Source organism: Larimichthys crocea, chromosome I, assembly GCF_000972845.2.
Source record: "Larimichthys crocea isolate SSNF chromosome I, L_crocea_2.0, whole genome shotgun sequence".
Taxonomy (NCBI): Eukaryota; Metazoa; Chordata; class Actinopteri; family Sciaenidae; genus Larimichthys; species Larimichthys crocea.
The window spans coordinates 42,797,006-42,814,358 of NC_040011.1; the positions used below are offsets into that span (position 1 = coordinate 42,797,006).

Genomic DNA, 17,353 nt, shown 5'->3' on the forward strand with positions numbered 1-17,353 from the left:
CTCATAGACATGCAAATGTGAAGAGATGGTGGAGTGATGATGGGCAGCCACACAGAGCGCCACCCTGGGAGAAGTTTGGGGTTCGGTACCTTGCTCAAGCGTATACCTGGGCAGTGCCCAGGAGGTGAACTAGCATCTCTCCAGCTACCAGTCCACCCTCCATACTTCCATGGGTCCATGGTCCCTCCAGTCCCAAGCCAAGTCCCTACAGACTGAGTTACTGTCGTCCCTCAAAGAGTTAACACTGTCTTTGTGAGCATGTTAAAAACAAACTTCTGTCCCTGAACTTCTGGACCTTCTCACAGATGAATACATTGATATATTCACTAAAGCAGTTTCTACAAATATCAATCTGTATGTGATAGGGAAAGTGTAACTGACCTGGAATCTGTGTTTATCTGTAAAAATAGTAACGTCTTCATTGACCGCACAGGCCGTGTTAGTTTTTCCTGTAAACCTCGTCCTCGTGTTAATTGAACTTCACTGTCACAGCAGTGGTCACTGGAAACACTGACAGTTTGAGAATCCGACCTCACCCACGCTAGTTCAGCTCGTACTCAGAGGTCAGCGAGGTCGAACTGGTCTCACCAAACCACAAAGCACGCTGAGTGTGTTTCCTCTGGAAGTCCAGCTCATCCTCTGCTGCCAGAGAGATGTCGTCTCATGTCCCAAAAATAACAACACAGTGAAGCTTCAGTTTAAAGCTTTAGCTTCGGTTTATCTGACAGAAAATTTGCAACTGCAAGAATACCTTACATCGACTTAACTTTAGATGCTGGTTGCAGCTGAGCATTTGGCGGCTAAAGCTATTGCCTGCCCGCAGTCTACAGAGGCATATTTCCAATGTTCTTAATGTTATTAATAAATAAAGCAATACATTAAAATAAACATCCAAAATATTCCCAAAGCAGTTGGTGGAGACCAAAACAGAGCAGGAAGAAACAGATGTACGTTAAAGCAACATTGTTTAACTTTTTTTACACTATACGGTATTCCCACTGTTTCGTCTCTAATGTCCTCCGGCTGACTTTTCCTTACAGTAAAGTAAACTGCTGCCAGCTGTAGCTGCTGTTAGCTTATGTTGGCTCTGTTTGTTAGCCAGGCTGCACGAACTTGGAGCTCAAAACAACAACAGAGTGTTTAGTGGACCACCAGGAAGAGGCGGGAGTGGAGATGGTGTCATTTCAGGATGTCCATAGAGGCTCAGCAGCCTCTATGGACATCACTTCATAGAGGTGAAGAGACTGAAGAGGACGTTGACGCAGGACGCCAAAGAAGAAAAAAAGAGTGAGCGAGCAAAGAGCCACCGGACGAATCTGGGGCTGACTTTTAGTCGTTGGTGAGCGCTACAAAGCTAAAAGACAGACTGAGCTTGTCTTCTTGCTGTTGGACGAGTAAGTAATATCAGCTGGCTGCTATGTCTTGTGATGTTTGGCTGTCGACTCACTAATTTTTGATCATAATTAACCTAAGCCTTAACCCTAATCATGACAAATACACACATGCAGCTGTCATATTTATAACGCTGTTATTGAACTCTAAATTGGGGAAAATTATTTATTTTATCGTATTTACTATTGCTTTTTTGATATTTTATTATGTATAGTTTGCTTTATAGTATATTTTTATTCTTATGTTGTCACTTGTCACTTTGTGTAATGCTGCTGCTGCTGCACTATAATTTCCCAGCTTGGGATAAATAAAGTATATCTATCTATCTATCTATCTATCTATCTATCTATCTATCTATCTATCTATCTATCTATCTATCTATCTATCTATCTATCTATATCTATCTATCTATCTATCTATCTATCTATCTATCTATCTATCTATCTATCTATCTATCTATCTATCTATCTATCTAAAAACTATTTGCTTTAACATGTATTACTTGGTTGAACTGAGCAACTTGTCCTGATGATACAGAAACTCATCAAACTTTTGACTGTGTGGGAGTAATAAGCCTCTTGGTATTAACTCATGTCACTCCTCTTGAGCACACACAGTACAACATCTGACACAAATACCATCACACATGGGAGTGGTTTGGCATTTCACTGACTGTAATCACTTGATATTTTATTAGCTTTTTTTTTTCTTTACGCAACTCTGTCCTCAAATGCTTCTCAGAGATCGCTGTGCCCTAAGTGGACATTAATACCCCCTCCTCTTCTCACCTCGGCGCTTCTGATTCCTGCCAAGTTGGTTGGTTATATAACCTGTAAATGAGAAGGTCAGCACCCAGCAGTCATCGCTATGGATACTTGGCACAGACACACACACATTGTACATCTTGGCTGGTCCAAGTGTGTGTGTGTGTGTGTGTGAGTGTGTGTGTGAGAGAGAGAGAGAGAGAGAGAGAGAGAGAGAGATAATGCATGTAGCAGAAGTAGGGCAGCAGCGCTGTTACCTAACTCACCCAGAAAAGACATCTGGGGAGTTTAAGCAGCCCTCTCACCGATTACAGCTTCTTGTACGTGCGCACACTCACAGAAATCACGCACATGCAAACACTGGCTCGTGCTGCACGTGAGCACGCGCACACACACACACACACACACACACACATTTGGCTCACAAACAAGGAGAAAGTCACACACACACAGCTGGTGTATGTGTGTGTATACATGCAGTGACTGTACAGTGAGTGTTCAAGACACTCTGCCTGTATTCAAAGTATTGTAAATCATCAGTTTTAATAAGTCAGTCAATGTATTTATATTAAACAGCAGTTTGATTGTGGACTCTGAACTGAAGTTGCTAAACCCTCCACATTCCTACAGTAGCTACAACCCTGTTGGAGGAAAATAATACTAATATTATCACTTTCATATATGTCACTGCAGCATAGAAGAAGTGTGTTTAAAAATGCTTCAGTTTGAGACATACAAGACATGCTGATGTTTTATTCTACACAGTGATTTGCGGTGCTTTAAAGGCATTTTAACATTTAAACCCAAAGTTTAAAGAATGGACGGTGTATCCGTGACTCCTGGTTGCTCAAACAAGCCACCTGTAACAGCACCACCTGTCAATCAAAGCAGCCATGCTCTTAATTCTGCATAACTTTAAGTCTTAATATAATTTGAACAGGTGAGTTGTATATAAATTCACCCTCTACAGACACCAAAACTGTTTTTTGTACCAGGCTGTAAACATGCTGTGAAGTTGGACATTTGAACATGGGGACTTATGGAGACTGACTCACTTCTGGAGCCAGCCTCAAGTGGACGTTTGAGGAACTGCAGTTTTTGGCACTTCACAGCCACAGAAGTTGCTGGTTTGTATTTTATGACTCTGATGCAGAAACCGTGCATGCACACACACACACACACACACACACACACACACACACACAGATAACACGAAAAACACAGAAAAAACTGATTTTATTTGTTCTTTACTGCACATTTTATGTACAAGAAAAAAATCTCAAAAGGCATTACAAAATCAAACAGAAAGCATAAAACATATATAGTTACTGTAAGATAGATAGATTTCATTAATACAAAGGAAACTTCCCGCTGTGAAACTTGCTTTCCTTTAGCGATGCTTTGCATCCTGCAGCAAACCGGTCTCCAAGTGGTCGTTTAGCGGTTTATTGATTTCATTTACAAGCCGCGACACGGCATCAACGAAACAGTGCACTGGAAAGTATTTCAGCACACTGAAAGTCAATACGATGATAGTTTTTCTTGATTCCTGGACACTCTTTCGGAGATAATTTCTGTAGGATGCGGGCAGATAATCTGCGGTATTCAAAATATCAAAAGAGAAAATTAAAAATATAATTTACATTGACAACCTGGAACACGTCGAACACACTCAGCACTCACTTGCTAACACAATAAACGTAATTAGCTTGATGTCTGTGGATTATGTTACAAGAAATATATTTGTCTGAAGAACTTGATACACAGATGGCAGCTTGAAGAACTGTGGATCAGCAAATTTGACCAAAAACTACTAGCTCGTTCAGCAAATTTTTCTCCAGCTTAACTTGGATGTTATCCCGTTTTTTTTTTTACCCTGATCACAATATTTTCCACATTCCTCAAAAATGTGAGCATGTACCACTGTCTTAAAATAAACACACACACACACACACACACACACACACACGCACACACAGTGACAGAAAGACTTTGTCTTTTTGTCACTTTTAACAAACTCTCTGTGAATAAAGTATCCTCTTTATAAAATAATGTCTCCTTCTTCGCCTCCCTGAAATGTTTAGTCATATCAAATGGATTCATCCGTGTTACTTTAGATAAAAATGAATATTTTCCGCTGTGTGACTGCAGGTATTTTCTCTCATCCAGGCACCGTATAACAAACTAATAAGACTGCTGGAAAAATATGGATCCGCTTCAAGTAAGACGTGTTAACTCTCGGGGTCCTACCCTGTCATTTATAAAACATGAATGTACAACAAATGGATGTACGGTTATACTGAGCCTGTCTTTAGTTCTGATTGGAGGGTGTGTACCAATCTTTAGAAACTAGGAAGTAAGAAAACAACAGAGAAAACAGCAACTCTTTGTGTGCAAATGCATTCTGGCCCATCCAGACTCTCGACCCAATTTGACCCCCTTTCAGATCTTTTTTCTGAGCCAGCCTCGGCTCGTGTAATAGACCATACTGAAACTTGTGCCTGTCACTGGACAATCTGGGGCATCTCACTCCAGGCTTTGGCCTTCTTCTTGGCCAAGGCCATCCAGGGCGGCTCGTCCTGGGGCAGTGCTGGGGGAGGCATGCCTCGCTGGGAGGACGGGTTCTGGCTGGAAAGCCCCGGAGCTCTTGAAGCAGACTTTTCCGGAGCGGTTCTCGAGGAAAAGGGAGGGGAGGTAACTGTTGTGCTCTGGGCCTGTGGAGTCTTGGATGAGGTTGCAGTTTTGGGGAGAGACGGCGGGTTTGTGCAAGAGGGAGATTTTTGAGCAACAGGAACAGGAGTAGGTGGCGACAGGGATCTTTGGGGTTTTGCGGACGTAGGGGGAACCTGGGGTTTAGGAAGGACAGAGCAGGGGAGCGACTGGGTTTTAGGAGGCTGAGATGGTACTGGAGCTGAGGGAGACAGAGCCCTCCTGGCCTCCTTTTCTACAGACACAGAAGGCTTACTGATCTCCACTGGACTCACTGGAAGAACAAAAATAGAAAGACATGTTAGATAAACAAAACTAGAGAAGCATTTTCTGATGGGAATGTGTGTGACTGCTGTGTGTGATGGTAGTCATGAAAACACGCTGACTTTACTGCCTCGTAATGGAACTGAATGGAGGCTTCACGGGTGTATATAAAATGGGACTGAATGAATCCCTGTAGACTTTAAAGCATTATATAGTTCAAAATAATGAATTAATTAACTGTACATCAGAATGAGTGAACTCTTGACCTGTGTGCAATAATGATCATTTAAAAATATGAACGTACATCGGCTGAGCTATAAATACGACTGTCAACAATTTAAAGGACCAGTGTGTAGAATTCAATAACATCCAACGGTGTTGTTCCTGACTGCCACGCTTTGAAATACATAAAAAATTTGTAGAAACATGCCGGAGTCCAGCATGTGAAAGGCTCATCATGAAGTAACAAAAACACAAATTCTTATTTTCAGATGAAAACATCATGCAAATTATATTCCGTTTATTATTCTGTAAATAGAGCCCGTCAAGTCTTACACACCGGACCTTTAATAATTCAAAAAGTGTAACAGTTATCAGTTCATTCATCCAAAACTACAGCAGGAGGTGCATATCCAAAGTGATTCAAATGTCATAAATATGTAGGAAACGGTATTCAAAGTATAATTGTTTTTTCAGTATCAGGTGGTTTGTGTTTCCTCTTTATAGTGTATTCTGAAGTAGCAGCATTTTCCTATTTTGAGATACATTTTTGTACTTTAGTGTCACTTTTCTCTGTAAAACCACAGTTTCTCAATGTCTGATCATTTCATTCCCATCATTTTATGTGCGATCAATTCACACATCAAGGACCTCAGAGAACGGTATGAGAACCGTAATGTGAAGTGAATTTTGTTGGGTCAGTAGCAGAGTTTGTCCAGATGATGGCAGCGTTGCACCAGCTGCAGTCGTTGAAGCCTTTCAGTATATTAAAGCAGAATTTCAATCAAGACTAAACAAAGTGAACTCTGTTGAAACGCTTCCACGCTGCAGCTGATGAGTCGTATGAAAATGGAGTTTGGCAGACAATTATCTTCTGCAATTTCAAATGATCATGTGTGTGTGTGTGTGTGTGTGTGTGTTTGTGTGTTTGTGCTCACCTTTGCTGGAGGACTCCCTGCTGACAGCTGAGCTGACATGCGTTGGCAGTGGGCTCTTCTTCTCTTGTTCCTCCTGATGACAGAAAGCAGCACAGTCAGTTATATAGATTACGTGGCTGAACATGTGTGCTGAGGTACTGTAAACACATGTCAGCGAGGGGGTAAAAGACAGAAACCAGGGTACACAATCATCCCATCCAAGTGCAGATCTGAACCACCTGAACGTCTGCAATTTTCTTTTTTCATGTTGCTATCACATCCGTAACTGTAACTAGTAGACTGTATCTCTGGTCAATGGATCATACCAACTCCATAATTGCTTAGACACACAATTTGAGTCTACATAAAAGCCAAATTTGACCACACACACACACACATATAAACACACACATGCACACAGATTACCTTCTTGACAGTTATCTCCTCCACTGAGTTTTCTTTATAGATCTTCTGTTTCTGTTTGGCCACAGAGATCCAGCTGGGAGAATCAGATCCAGCAGAAACACCACGAGCTGCAGCTGGGTCTGAATCAATAGTACAGCAGATACACTGTTACACCACAAGCTGAATCAGGTACTCTTCTCTTTTTAAGACCATTATATATGAGCACCTTATGTACGAGAAAGCCTTGTGCACTTAGTGTAACATTCTGTGTATACACACCTGAGATGCGCTTGTTTTTCGCTGCACTGTCTCCATGTACATCTGGTTTCTTAGGCAGTGCGGGCTTGCTGCTGACCGGCTGACTCATGGAGGGCTTTGCACTGATCGGCTGCGGTGCATCCACTTTGCAGCTGGGTGGTTGAGCTGGTGGTTCGATGGTGGTGGGATGCTGAAGAAGATAAAATCAGACACTGAGGCAAACATAGTAGCAAACTTACCTATTTACACACCCAATAGATAGGTAGCAACATTAGCGTTTATCAAGAGTCCCTTGTTTTTGGTGCTTTTTCACTGCCCGCTACAGCTGAAAGCCACACAGTTTGAGGCCTAGAATCACAGCAATGAGCTTAAAGACACTAAAACTGAGGGAAACCGTTTTCTTTTGGTTACAGCTTTGTGGGTTTGTCACTACAAGCACCACCTTTCACATATAAGCTGTCATTTGATCTACTGTTTAGTTTGGGTTATAGCTGCTTTAATGCCCTAAAGAACTTCAGATTTGTGCAGAAACCCTCAAAATGTAAAGAAGCCTCCATCGTGGAGCTAACAGAGTTTGGGTAATCACCTCAGGGCTTTCCTCCTCCGAGCTGAAACGGTGCAGAACTGACGTCTTCCTCAGCCGAACTCCAAATGGATTGTCGGGATTTCCCTCCACGACGACGGAGCTTTCTGTAGGTTGGAGGGTGGAAAAGTTGGTCTGTGGTTTTACTTTATTTTAACTTCAACAGCAAGCTCACCTCATAGGATTTAAACCAGACTACTTTCATTGGACAAGAGAAAACATGACTAAAAACAATACAAATAATGTTCGGGACTCTTAAAACAGGCCAAGAAAAAGACAAGACAAGTACCAAATAAGACATTTTTCCAACCTTCTGTGCTTGCAGCAGCTGAGGTCTGAGGTTTACTGGAAGATGGAGGCGTTGTTGCATTGCTCTGAGGTTTGGCAGTCGTGATTCCTGCATTCCACCCACGACCAGGACTCAACACCACTTCAACCTTAGATGAACTTGCTGGCTCTGCCTTTACTTCGGGGTCTTTCTTAGTTGTAGCCTCCATCTCTGGCAAAGAGGAGGTGCAAGCAGGTGGGGAAGAGGGAGAAGTCAAACTCTCTTTAACATCTTCTACAGAGAGTGATCTCTGCCAAGCTGGGGCGATGGTGAACCGGACTTTGCTCTGATCTGAACCACTGGACAGCTGCTTGGCTGTTTCCTCCACAGAGGTAGGAGGTGTAGCTTCTTCTCCCAGAGCTTCTACTGTTTCCACGGTGTCAGCCGGTTCTTCCTCTTCTTCTTCTTCTTCTTCTTCCTCTGTGGATGCTGTGTTTTGCACTGTGGGTGCAAGAGCATGGGAAGGTGTCTCGCTGTTGGGATATGCAGCAGTTGGGGACTGTTGAAAGAAAGATGTGACTTTCTCTGAGCTTGGAGAGATTAGATTTATGTGGAGAGTGGTAGTGCTGGTCTTACTGGGAGTAATGGCTCCACTGTCTTGCGATGGAGTCTCGTGATGCGACTCTGGAAGGGACAAAGGAGAAGGCTTGGAAGAGGCATGAGCTTGTTCTGTAGCTTCAGTTTGATCTTTTTCCACTTGCTTCGTGTTTAAATGGGATATTTCTTCACCGTCCTGCTCCACATCTTGGTCACTTTGACCTTCATCAGGTTGGTTTTCTTCAGCGTCGTCCTCTTGGTCCATTTCGGGGACCATGTGGTTGATCTCTACGCCTTCCTCCACTCTCTCTTCCCTCTCCTCTTCAAAGCTTTGACTAGAAGTTTCATGCATGGCGACCAGTACCTGATCACCGAGCTCTGCAGGGATTTCATCCTCCTTCGTGAGTCGCTGGGTGCACACAGTGACGTCTCCAAACGCAACATCTACACCCTCATCTGCCTCCTGCAGGGAAACCTCTTGACCTTCAGCACCAGGAAGCACCTCCATTATCTCTTCTGTGTTGTCCTTCTCTTCTTCGATCGCTTCCTCTGCCTCCTCTACACTCTCCTTTGCTTCCTCCACATCCTCATTGTCCTCTTCCATCTTCTCCCGTCCCTCCTCTTCCACTTCTGGCTCCTCTTCCAGCTCAATCGCTTCCTCCTCTCCCTCACTCTCTTCTTCTCCTCTTCCCTCTTCCTCTGGCTGGTTGACAGCGTCTCCTGTAAGTGTTTCATTTTGGTCCTCTGGCTTTACTTCTTCTACCTCTTCCTTCTCTCCTTCCTCTTTTTGCTGGAAGACAAAGCAGGAAGGGAAATCAGATACAAGTGGATTTATTTTCCTGTGCCAAGCACAAGTGATCAAAGAACAATTATGAGAGGCTTTAAATGTGAGTCATGTCTGTCTTTCTTTACACTTTTTGAGGATGACTCCGACTCTGCAGATCCTCTCAGTTCTGCAAAGGTTTATAGTGTCTTTCAGCTTGTTGTTTTGGTTTTCCAGCCTGCATCTTTACTGTTTTGCTTCATACTTGTAACACCTGGTTTTGCTGGAGTATTAATATGATATGTTGACTTTTTGGCACTGTGACAACCTTTGCAGTTTAGTAGTTCGTAGGAAAACTCCAACAATCATCCCTCATTGGACCACTTTGCTGTGGCAATCTACCTCCGTATCAAACTATTCCCTCAGTGAGTAAAGCGCTGACAACCACACTGACATTTTTCAAACCCCTAATACGACGCCTGACACCGCTAAATTTGTTTTTGTCTGCCGAGTTCCACCAGCGGGACTCAGAGCTCTGCGGTGTGAGAATCGATTTACTCTTGGGTGACATTTTTGTGAATGGAACGAAATGGAGCAGAACAAATGGCCTTATTTATGGAGCGAGTTTGGTGAATCCCACTGGGAACACTTGGAACGAGCCTCGCGAAAAACAGCAACAACCACAAAAGAAAAAGTCGAGCTTCTTGCCTGAAGCTCATGTGCGTTCTTACAAATTAATGAAAAGATACTTACACCATGTTGACTGAATCGTTCCACCACCAGTTCCTCTTCCTCCTCTTCCTCTGCTTCCTCCTCTTCTTCATCTCTCTTCTCTTCTTGGACATCTTGACAACAAGGAGCACTCAAAGTAGCAACCTCTTCCTCTTCCTCTTCATCTTCCTCTGCGGTCTGATCTGACAGGAGGGAGCCAGCAGGAGCAGCGTGATAACTGACAGGCTCATCAAGCTCTGCTTCCTCTTCCTTCACCTCCTCTCCTTCTTCTTCTACCTCGACATCTTCTCCTTCCATTTCCTTCACTTCCTCCTCTATCTCCAGGACGACGCCCTCGGTCTCTACGCCCAACGAGCAAGATGAGAGGGGAGTCTTCAAGGAGCTCAGCACTTCCTGTAAGAAGGAGCTCTCCTCCTCTCTGGTTTCTTGGATATCGTCGTCATCATCTTCTTCTCTCAGCGTCAAGTCGCATTCAGCCCTGTCCTCCTCCACTCCATAAGTAACGCCTACAGGGTCCAGCAAGTACTCTCTTGGTCCAGCAGGGGGCTCCGGCGTGGCTCTAAAAGCAGATAGAAAAGGGTCAGACTGATTGAAGGACAAAACAAAGACAAGCAGGGGAAAAAACAAACAAAGAGAAAATTATGTCTAATCACCCAGGACTGTCCAGAGAGGAGGCTCTGGAGCTGGGTCTGGAGGAGGGCGAGGGCTGGGCATCTGGAGCTTCCTCCTCTGAGAGACACAGCTCAGGAGAAGAGGAAGTGTCCCGGGCGTGAGAAACATCCTGTTCTGTTTCCGACTCATCCTCTGTCTCCTCCCTCTCCTCCTTATCTCTCAACAGGGATTGTCTGGAATGCTGTGGTTTCTCCTCCTCCTCCTCCTCCTCTTCTTCTTTTTCTTCCTCCTCTTGTTCTGCTTCTCCTTGTTCGTCTTCCTCCTTCTCTACTTTTGGTTTCAGCTCATCATCACTTACAACTGGATAACAGAGAAGCACAGGTCTCAGAGATCAACGTGTGACGATACAGTGACAGACATCAGAGTATTGTGTGTGCATGATCTTAATTAAAATGTGTAGGAGCCAAAACGCACACAAGAGGGTGACATAGGCTCCAATATTTTCTGTTTACCGTCTTATTTCGTGTCATATTGTATCATATAGTTTCGTCTAGTTCAGTTTGTCATGTAATGTCAGTTTTAGTCTCTCTCTTTACTCGACATGTCTGTGGATTTCTTCCACAGTCTGAACCTACTCAGCCTCCCAGAGGCCGTTTTAATGGATAGTGGCCGCTACAAAAAGAAAAAGTCCAATTTTGATTTTCACATTTGATAATTTGCCTAAATCTAAATAAAATAAACATTACCATTATAATGAAATGAAATGTAAATGGACTTCAAAATTTTAAGGACTAATTGCTAATGTGATTAGTTGTAATTATTTAATCATGATTTTATCTCATTTCAAAAAGAAATTGAAAGTTTTCATGATAGACTCTTGTTAAAATCTAAACCAGTATAATAAAAAATGATATTTAAAAACACCATTTACATTTTATTTTCATTATAAATGAGCTAAAATCAAGACATCAATTCAATGTTACATTTTTAGGTTGCAAATTGTCGGCAAACGTTCAGATGAAACTGTTATTATGTTTGTGGAGTAAAAGGAACAAACCTTTTTAAAAACTTTAATATGGTTTAATACTGAACATTCAGAAACGTGCATGGTGCAAGTTTCTGAAGTTAAAAGTTGCGTGTGCTGACCTTCTGTTGCCTTCTGCTGTTCGAGCTCCACTGGAGCTTCAGTTATGGAGGTGTTGAGTATCTTCACCACAGAGTCTCCCTCTGCTTTCAGCTCCAGCCTCTGCATGGACATCAAACACATTAAAGATGATCCTTTAACCAGGGAATGCACGTTCAAGTCTTTGTGCTGATGTGCCTCTGAGCAAAGCAGTAGCTCTATAACTGACCCCTTTATTTGACATGTGTCTGTATGTGTGTGGATCTCTTACAGTGATAGGTTTCCTCTTGTTACAGGCTTTGTATCTGAGGCCCAGCTTGTGTTTGGCAGCAGAGTTATCCAGACAGCCGAAGGGACTGGCCGGCTGACTGAAGTCTCCGGGAACCACCAGGGGGCTCACTGCTCTACTGGAGGCAGCACAGGACAGCTGAGAGGAGAAGGAGATAGAGACAGAAGGTTTCACTACAAAGTTTCACAACGATAACTTATTAACAGAGGAAATACCTGTCAGGCGTCAGGCGAGAACACACGTACGAATAAATCCCTAGTAAGGCTGGAATCCAGCGAAAGTTGGGCTTTGTCCACCCATGTCCTGGGAAAACTGTATCCACAGACAGAGCTGCTCACGTCACAGATTTGAGTCATCGCTCTTAAGTCTTGTTCCTGGCTTTGTGAAAGCCAAACATTGGGGAGATGGAGGAGCTCTACTAAAAGGTGGATTTTGACTAAAATGATGAAGGCAGCCGATAAAGAAACCAGAGGAAATGGAAAGAGTAGGGAGTCCAGCTGTATAAATATTAGCTGTCCTTATCTGCAGGGCCAACACTTACTCTGTCATCACTGGAAAGTATTTGACAAATTCACAGCTCATCTATTAATCCAGCAAAAAACATAGTTCACATTATTCTCTCAGGATACTCGGGAATGCAGTGACAGCTTCAGTGTTCCTGCCCCAAAAAAGAAACCAAGACTTTTGTTTCCAGAACAACATGCTGCTTTCAAGTTCTTCAAATATCATTGTTAATGCTTGGAGCTCCACTCTTTGCTCGAAGTATCAGATGTTTCTGAGTTATAGTTATCGCCAAACATCGAGATAACGGCGAGATAACACTGGAGGTCATTCAGGAAATATGTTTATATGATTAGAGTGAACCAACCCGTTACAGTCTGGTTGTGAGCAAAACTCCAAAAAAAGACACAAGAATAGATCACAGTTCTTCTTTGTTGACATCTAGATTATCTGTTTATGGAGTTTTCAGGTCTGTGTCTGTGTGTGTGTGTGTGTGTGTGTGTGTGTGTGTGTGCGTGCGAGAGAGAGAGGCGGGTTGAGGCTGAATTTAAACGCTATAACTACAAGCAGACACGCTGACTGCCAGAGAAACCATTGGAATGCACTCTGAACACACACACACACACACACACACACACACACACACACACACACACACACAGAGTGGGTCAGTGGAATAACATGTACAGTATTATGGACAGAGAAAAGAGGGCGAAAAAGCAGCATCAAGGAAAGAGAGAAATATAAAGACATACAGAGAAAGAAGAGGTCAAGTAGCAGACTTCCATTTAAGGTTTGAAGAGGAACTCTCCACACCACACACACACACACACACACACACACACACACACACACACACACACACACACACACACACACACACACACACACACACACACCCTGAGGTCCGTCTTCGAGCATCACACACAAAGCACATGACAGCTGTTTACCGTGCTGCAGATACAGTGTGTTTTTGTGTCCGTGATGCTACTGTATGAACCAAAGCTGCACAACATCCTTAAATCATCTACAGCAGTAATAAACATTAAACCACGTGGATACAACCCCAAAGTTGCAAAAAAAATAATGCTTCAATCCATTTAAAATGAAGGCAGGATATTTTAAAAAAAATGCAGATATTGAGTGCACCGTGATATGAAGTGATATTGCTTCGTTCTGTGAATTAAAAAAACTTTCTACACTGTCTCCTTAAACCTGCAAGCTGTAATCACAACACTGACATGTTGTTATCACATAAGGCTGACATGGCAAAATGTCTCAGTATATACTGGACTTGAGTTAATCAAGTTGTGCACCATTTAAGCTCCGTTTTGTTCTCTACCAGCTCCTGAAGGAAATATGTGGATCTCTGGCTGGTAGGCCAGCTAGTTGCCAACGTTGTCTGCTGTTTGGTGCTGAAAATAAATAAATAAACTGTGGCAGTTGTGGGCCAGAAAAATGAGATAAAAGACAATAAAACACTCCACTCCGCTCAGGTTATAATCCTCTGTTAGTTCATGATCATGAGCAACATGTATGTACATGTAAAAATACTGATTGGTGCAGATTTAACACCAAAGAGTTAGGGATATTTTTATTTCAAGGCCACAAAATAAAAAATAAAACCAGACAATAAATAACAAAATCTTCTATTTAGAGTAAATGCGCAGACAGAGTGACCCAGACCCGAGTTCAGAGGGTGAATTTAGGCTGATATGGATGCTAGTTGTCAAGCTCAAAACTGTTCATTTTAAGAATAAAATCTCAAAAAACACAAACAAACAAACATTCTGTGTCTCCACAAAGTCTGTCGCGAGCTCTCCGTGAATGGAAAAGCTCCAGTTTAAGGCCACTGGGACTGCAATAAGTCACTGCAGTCCTCCTTGACCACATTCCTGTGTGTGGAATGCACTTTAAAGAAGGGATATTTTTTAGGTTTTTGTGGGCATGTCTTTGCAGCTGGCCATTTGTGGTTCTTTTCAGTGACTCGGTACTATCATTAAATGCTCATTTGTCATACTTTGCTGACTGAGCTTTTAGGTCCACATTATAGCCAGTATGACTAAATGGATAGTTGAGGTTTTCGGGACATTTGTCTTATCACGAATTGGCATTCCTTCCTGTCCTTCTGAAAAGGACTTGAAGTTGAATTGTTTGAGCTGACAGTGGATGGGACATTTTAATTCACATGGGCTGACGTGACCACAAACGCTCACACAGCAGGTCAGAGGACGAACAATTAAAGAGAGTACAGAGACAGTAAGAAAGAGTGTGGATGGGGAGAGGGGACAGCAGAGAGAAGGGGGCTTTTGTTTTGAACCCAGAGTAATGTTTTCGGCGGTTGGATTGGATCATGAGATGTTTCTACCATCTCAGTCACATGAGGAGAAATGTCACAATCACACAAAGCTCCACACTCACACACAGCCTGAAGGTTCATCCTGGCCCCTCTGTAAATCACATATCACACCCTGATCAGCAACAAGTATCTGAGTTTGCACGTGGAAATGTCAATTTATCAACCGGAGTACCCACAACCCTGCAGGTCAGCTGAGATAACCATCATCCTTTACCTCATTGTTTTGGTTTGACGAAGTTGGCGACTAGTAACAGAGCAAAAAAAGGACATTGCCGCATTGCCCAAAACATGACTCCAGAAGAATGTCAACATTGTTTTGTAACTGCTGGACAGTTGAGTTGATGATTCATTCATCTTTAAAGCCAGTTTCACACGACTTGAGCAGAACTACTGCAGGTGAAAAACATTGTTTGTCACGACGCCAGAGGGAGCTGCGTGGGTTACAAAGAGGTAAGCCCAGACCTCTCTCATCTGATCCTCATCTCTTGGTTCTGCTGCATTCATTTTGAAGCTTGAGTCAGACAATTTTATAAAGGAAAGCAACGCTAAAACGTTTCTTCACAGGTTCGTTTACCTGGTCGTCATCACTGTCCATCCCCTCTATGCTGTTCGAGCTGTTCCTCTGAGGCTGATTCTGAGAGAAGGGAATGAATAACAGTGTTAGCCGTGTTTTATAATCACACATCAGCACAGATTGACTACAGAGGCTACGCTTTACCATGACTGTGTGAAGTGTCGTGTATTCAGGTGGACTGCAGGGCAGGCCGTCATCCTCGGACATGGTTCCACCATCTTCGGTTTTCTTTACACACATGAGGGATGGAGGAGAGCCCAGTCTGATGGCCTGCTTCAGCTGGAGCTGCAGAGAAAAAACATGAAAACACCAGAATAAAGAAGGGTCAAAAAATCTGGGAACATAGCCATACTTTTAGGTGTCATAGCAGGAAGTGAAAGAGCTTTCCAGGTTTCGTGTGTGCTCGGGTAGTCAGAGGTGAAGAGGAACGAAGGTAACAAAGGTGTGTTTGAGTATGCATTAATGTGTTTGCAGTGTTTCACTGCTTTTACAGTCTGAAAATCCTCACTAGTGTAAAGTATGATTAACAGAGATAGACTTGTGAGGACAGCCAGCTGGCACTCAACAGAGAAAGTGTTTATTTAAGGCCTTGTATGTGTGTGTGTGTGTGGTGGGTATCACAGAAACTCAAACTAACAGATTCGTTATCTGCCCAGTTACGTGTTTCCCTGTAACAGTCACTCAAGGACTCATTTACTCAGGTGCAAAGCAAACACCGGACAATACAGCTTTTCTTTAGCCGGGCCTCGACGCTGGCACACACATACAAGACTTCGGTAGAAAAGATGTTGACCGCTGCGGTTCCCAATGTTGTTACAGTAACAATTAAACATCTAGGAACAGAGAGGAGCTCCAGATAAAATACAGAAAGACCTTATCTCGACATGAGATGTTGCAAAGCTCAACTTTCTGGTACACAAAGTTCAGTTTATTGATAGATTTTGAGTTGAAATGAGTTTATTACAGTACTTAATGTTGTGTTAGACACAAACATCTTTGTATTTCTGACAGACATGTGACTTGAAATGCTAATAATGCAGGTATGTTGCATATTTATGACCACAAAAATAGTAAACAAGCTTTTTAAACTCTGTGTTGCCCAGTTTATTAATTATTCCTTTACTGAATATCTCAATATCTTAACTGTTACAGGATATTCTAGCAAAGCAATACCACTGAGGACCTCAATACAAAGTGGCTTTATCCGGGAATGTTGTTTTTTTTTGTCAAAGTTCTTGAATGTTGTTATTAATGGCAGAAATAAAAGGGATTTGGCATTTCTCCATTAGAAATATAACCTGTCATGTAAAGATTTAACTGTAAAATTGGAGTAATGACCTCTATGATACAACCTTATTTGGGATATCAACCTAACACCAACGTTACCATGTTAAATGCACTTTATGGTGTTGCGCTGTGGTTCTACAGTAACATACTGATGGTTAAGCAGTGTGTTTATTTGAACCTCAGCCTGCATATCAAATCAGTATATTAATCACACTTATATTTCTATGATTATATCTAATCCGCACACCTTTGCATGTGAAACACTGGATATTATTAGCTGTGTCTTCCTATCTGCTGGCCTCAAAGTTTTCCTTTTTAGCAAATCCCCTCAACACACTGTTTAATTCTCACTCTCATGCTGTAGGTAGCTCAGAGGAGCAGGTTAAGTTGAGGTCAGTCCGTCTGTCTCGCTCTCATGTCTTCCCATTTTTAGCCCGTTGTTGTGACAGAATTTTGTTCTGTCTGTCTGCTTTTCTATTCATCATGCAGTCCAGACAAACTCTTTGGTTTTTAACCTCTCGGCTCTGCCCGTCTGACTTAATATACAAACACCGCTTATGACAGCTGAGAGCAGCACAGGGTCAGACATCCTCTCTCACAAACACACAGGTTGTGATTCTTTAGTTATTATTCCTTATTAACCTGCAGTCAAATCCTCTTTTCTCTCTACGGGCAGATCAGAGGTCGGGGTCACTACGGCATCCTCGATCTTTCTCAGGGAAGAGGCTAAAATACTT

At 42.7% G+C, this 17,353-nt stretch overlaps 1 protein-coding gene across 5 annotated transcripts in view; it reads right to left on the bottom strand.

Moving 5' to 3' along the window:
• Positions 1–3,375: 3,375 nt before the first annotated feature.
• The window catches only part of zgc:66433 (probable serine/threonine-protein kinase kinX), a 42,916-nt gene continuing 28,938 nt past the window's right edge, over positions 3,376–17,353 (bottom strand). For all 5 annotated transcript variants that reach the window (XM_010747441.3, XM_027278965.1, XM_010747443.3 and 2 more), the window contains 12 exons: positions 15,474–15,614; positions 15,330–15,389; positions 11,878–12,033; positions 11,630–11,729; positions 10,525–10,843; positions 9,893–10,430; positions 7,822–9,166; positions 7,515–7,618; positions 6,950–7,118; positions 6,692–6,810; positions 6,287–6,359; positions 3,376–5,139 (listed from right to left, as the gene is read on the bottom strand). In XM_010747441.3, the coding sequence (XP_010745743.3) occupies positions 4,661–5,139; positions 6,287–6,359; positions 6,692–6,810; positions 6,950–7,118; positions 7,515–7,618; positions 7,822–9,166; positions 9,893–10,430; positions 10,525–10,843; positions 11,630–11,729; positions 11,878–12,033; positions 15,330–15,389; positions 15,474–15,614 (3,603 nt within the window). In that variant the 3' untranslated portion in view covers positions 3,376–4,660. The remainder of the gene's footprint in view (positions 5,140–6,286; positions 6,360–6,691; positions 6,811–6,949; positions 7,119–7,514; positions 7,619–7,821; positions 9,167–9,892; positions 10,431–10,524; positions 10,844–11,629; positions 11,730–11,877; positions 12,034–15,329; positions 15,390–15,473; positions 15,615–17,353) is intronic.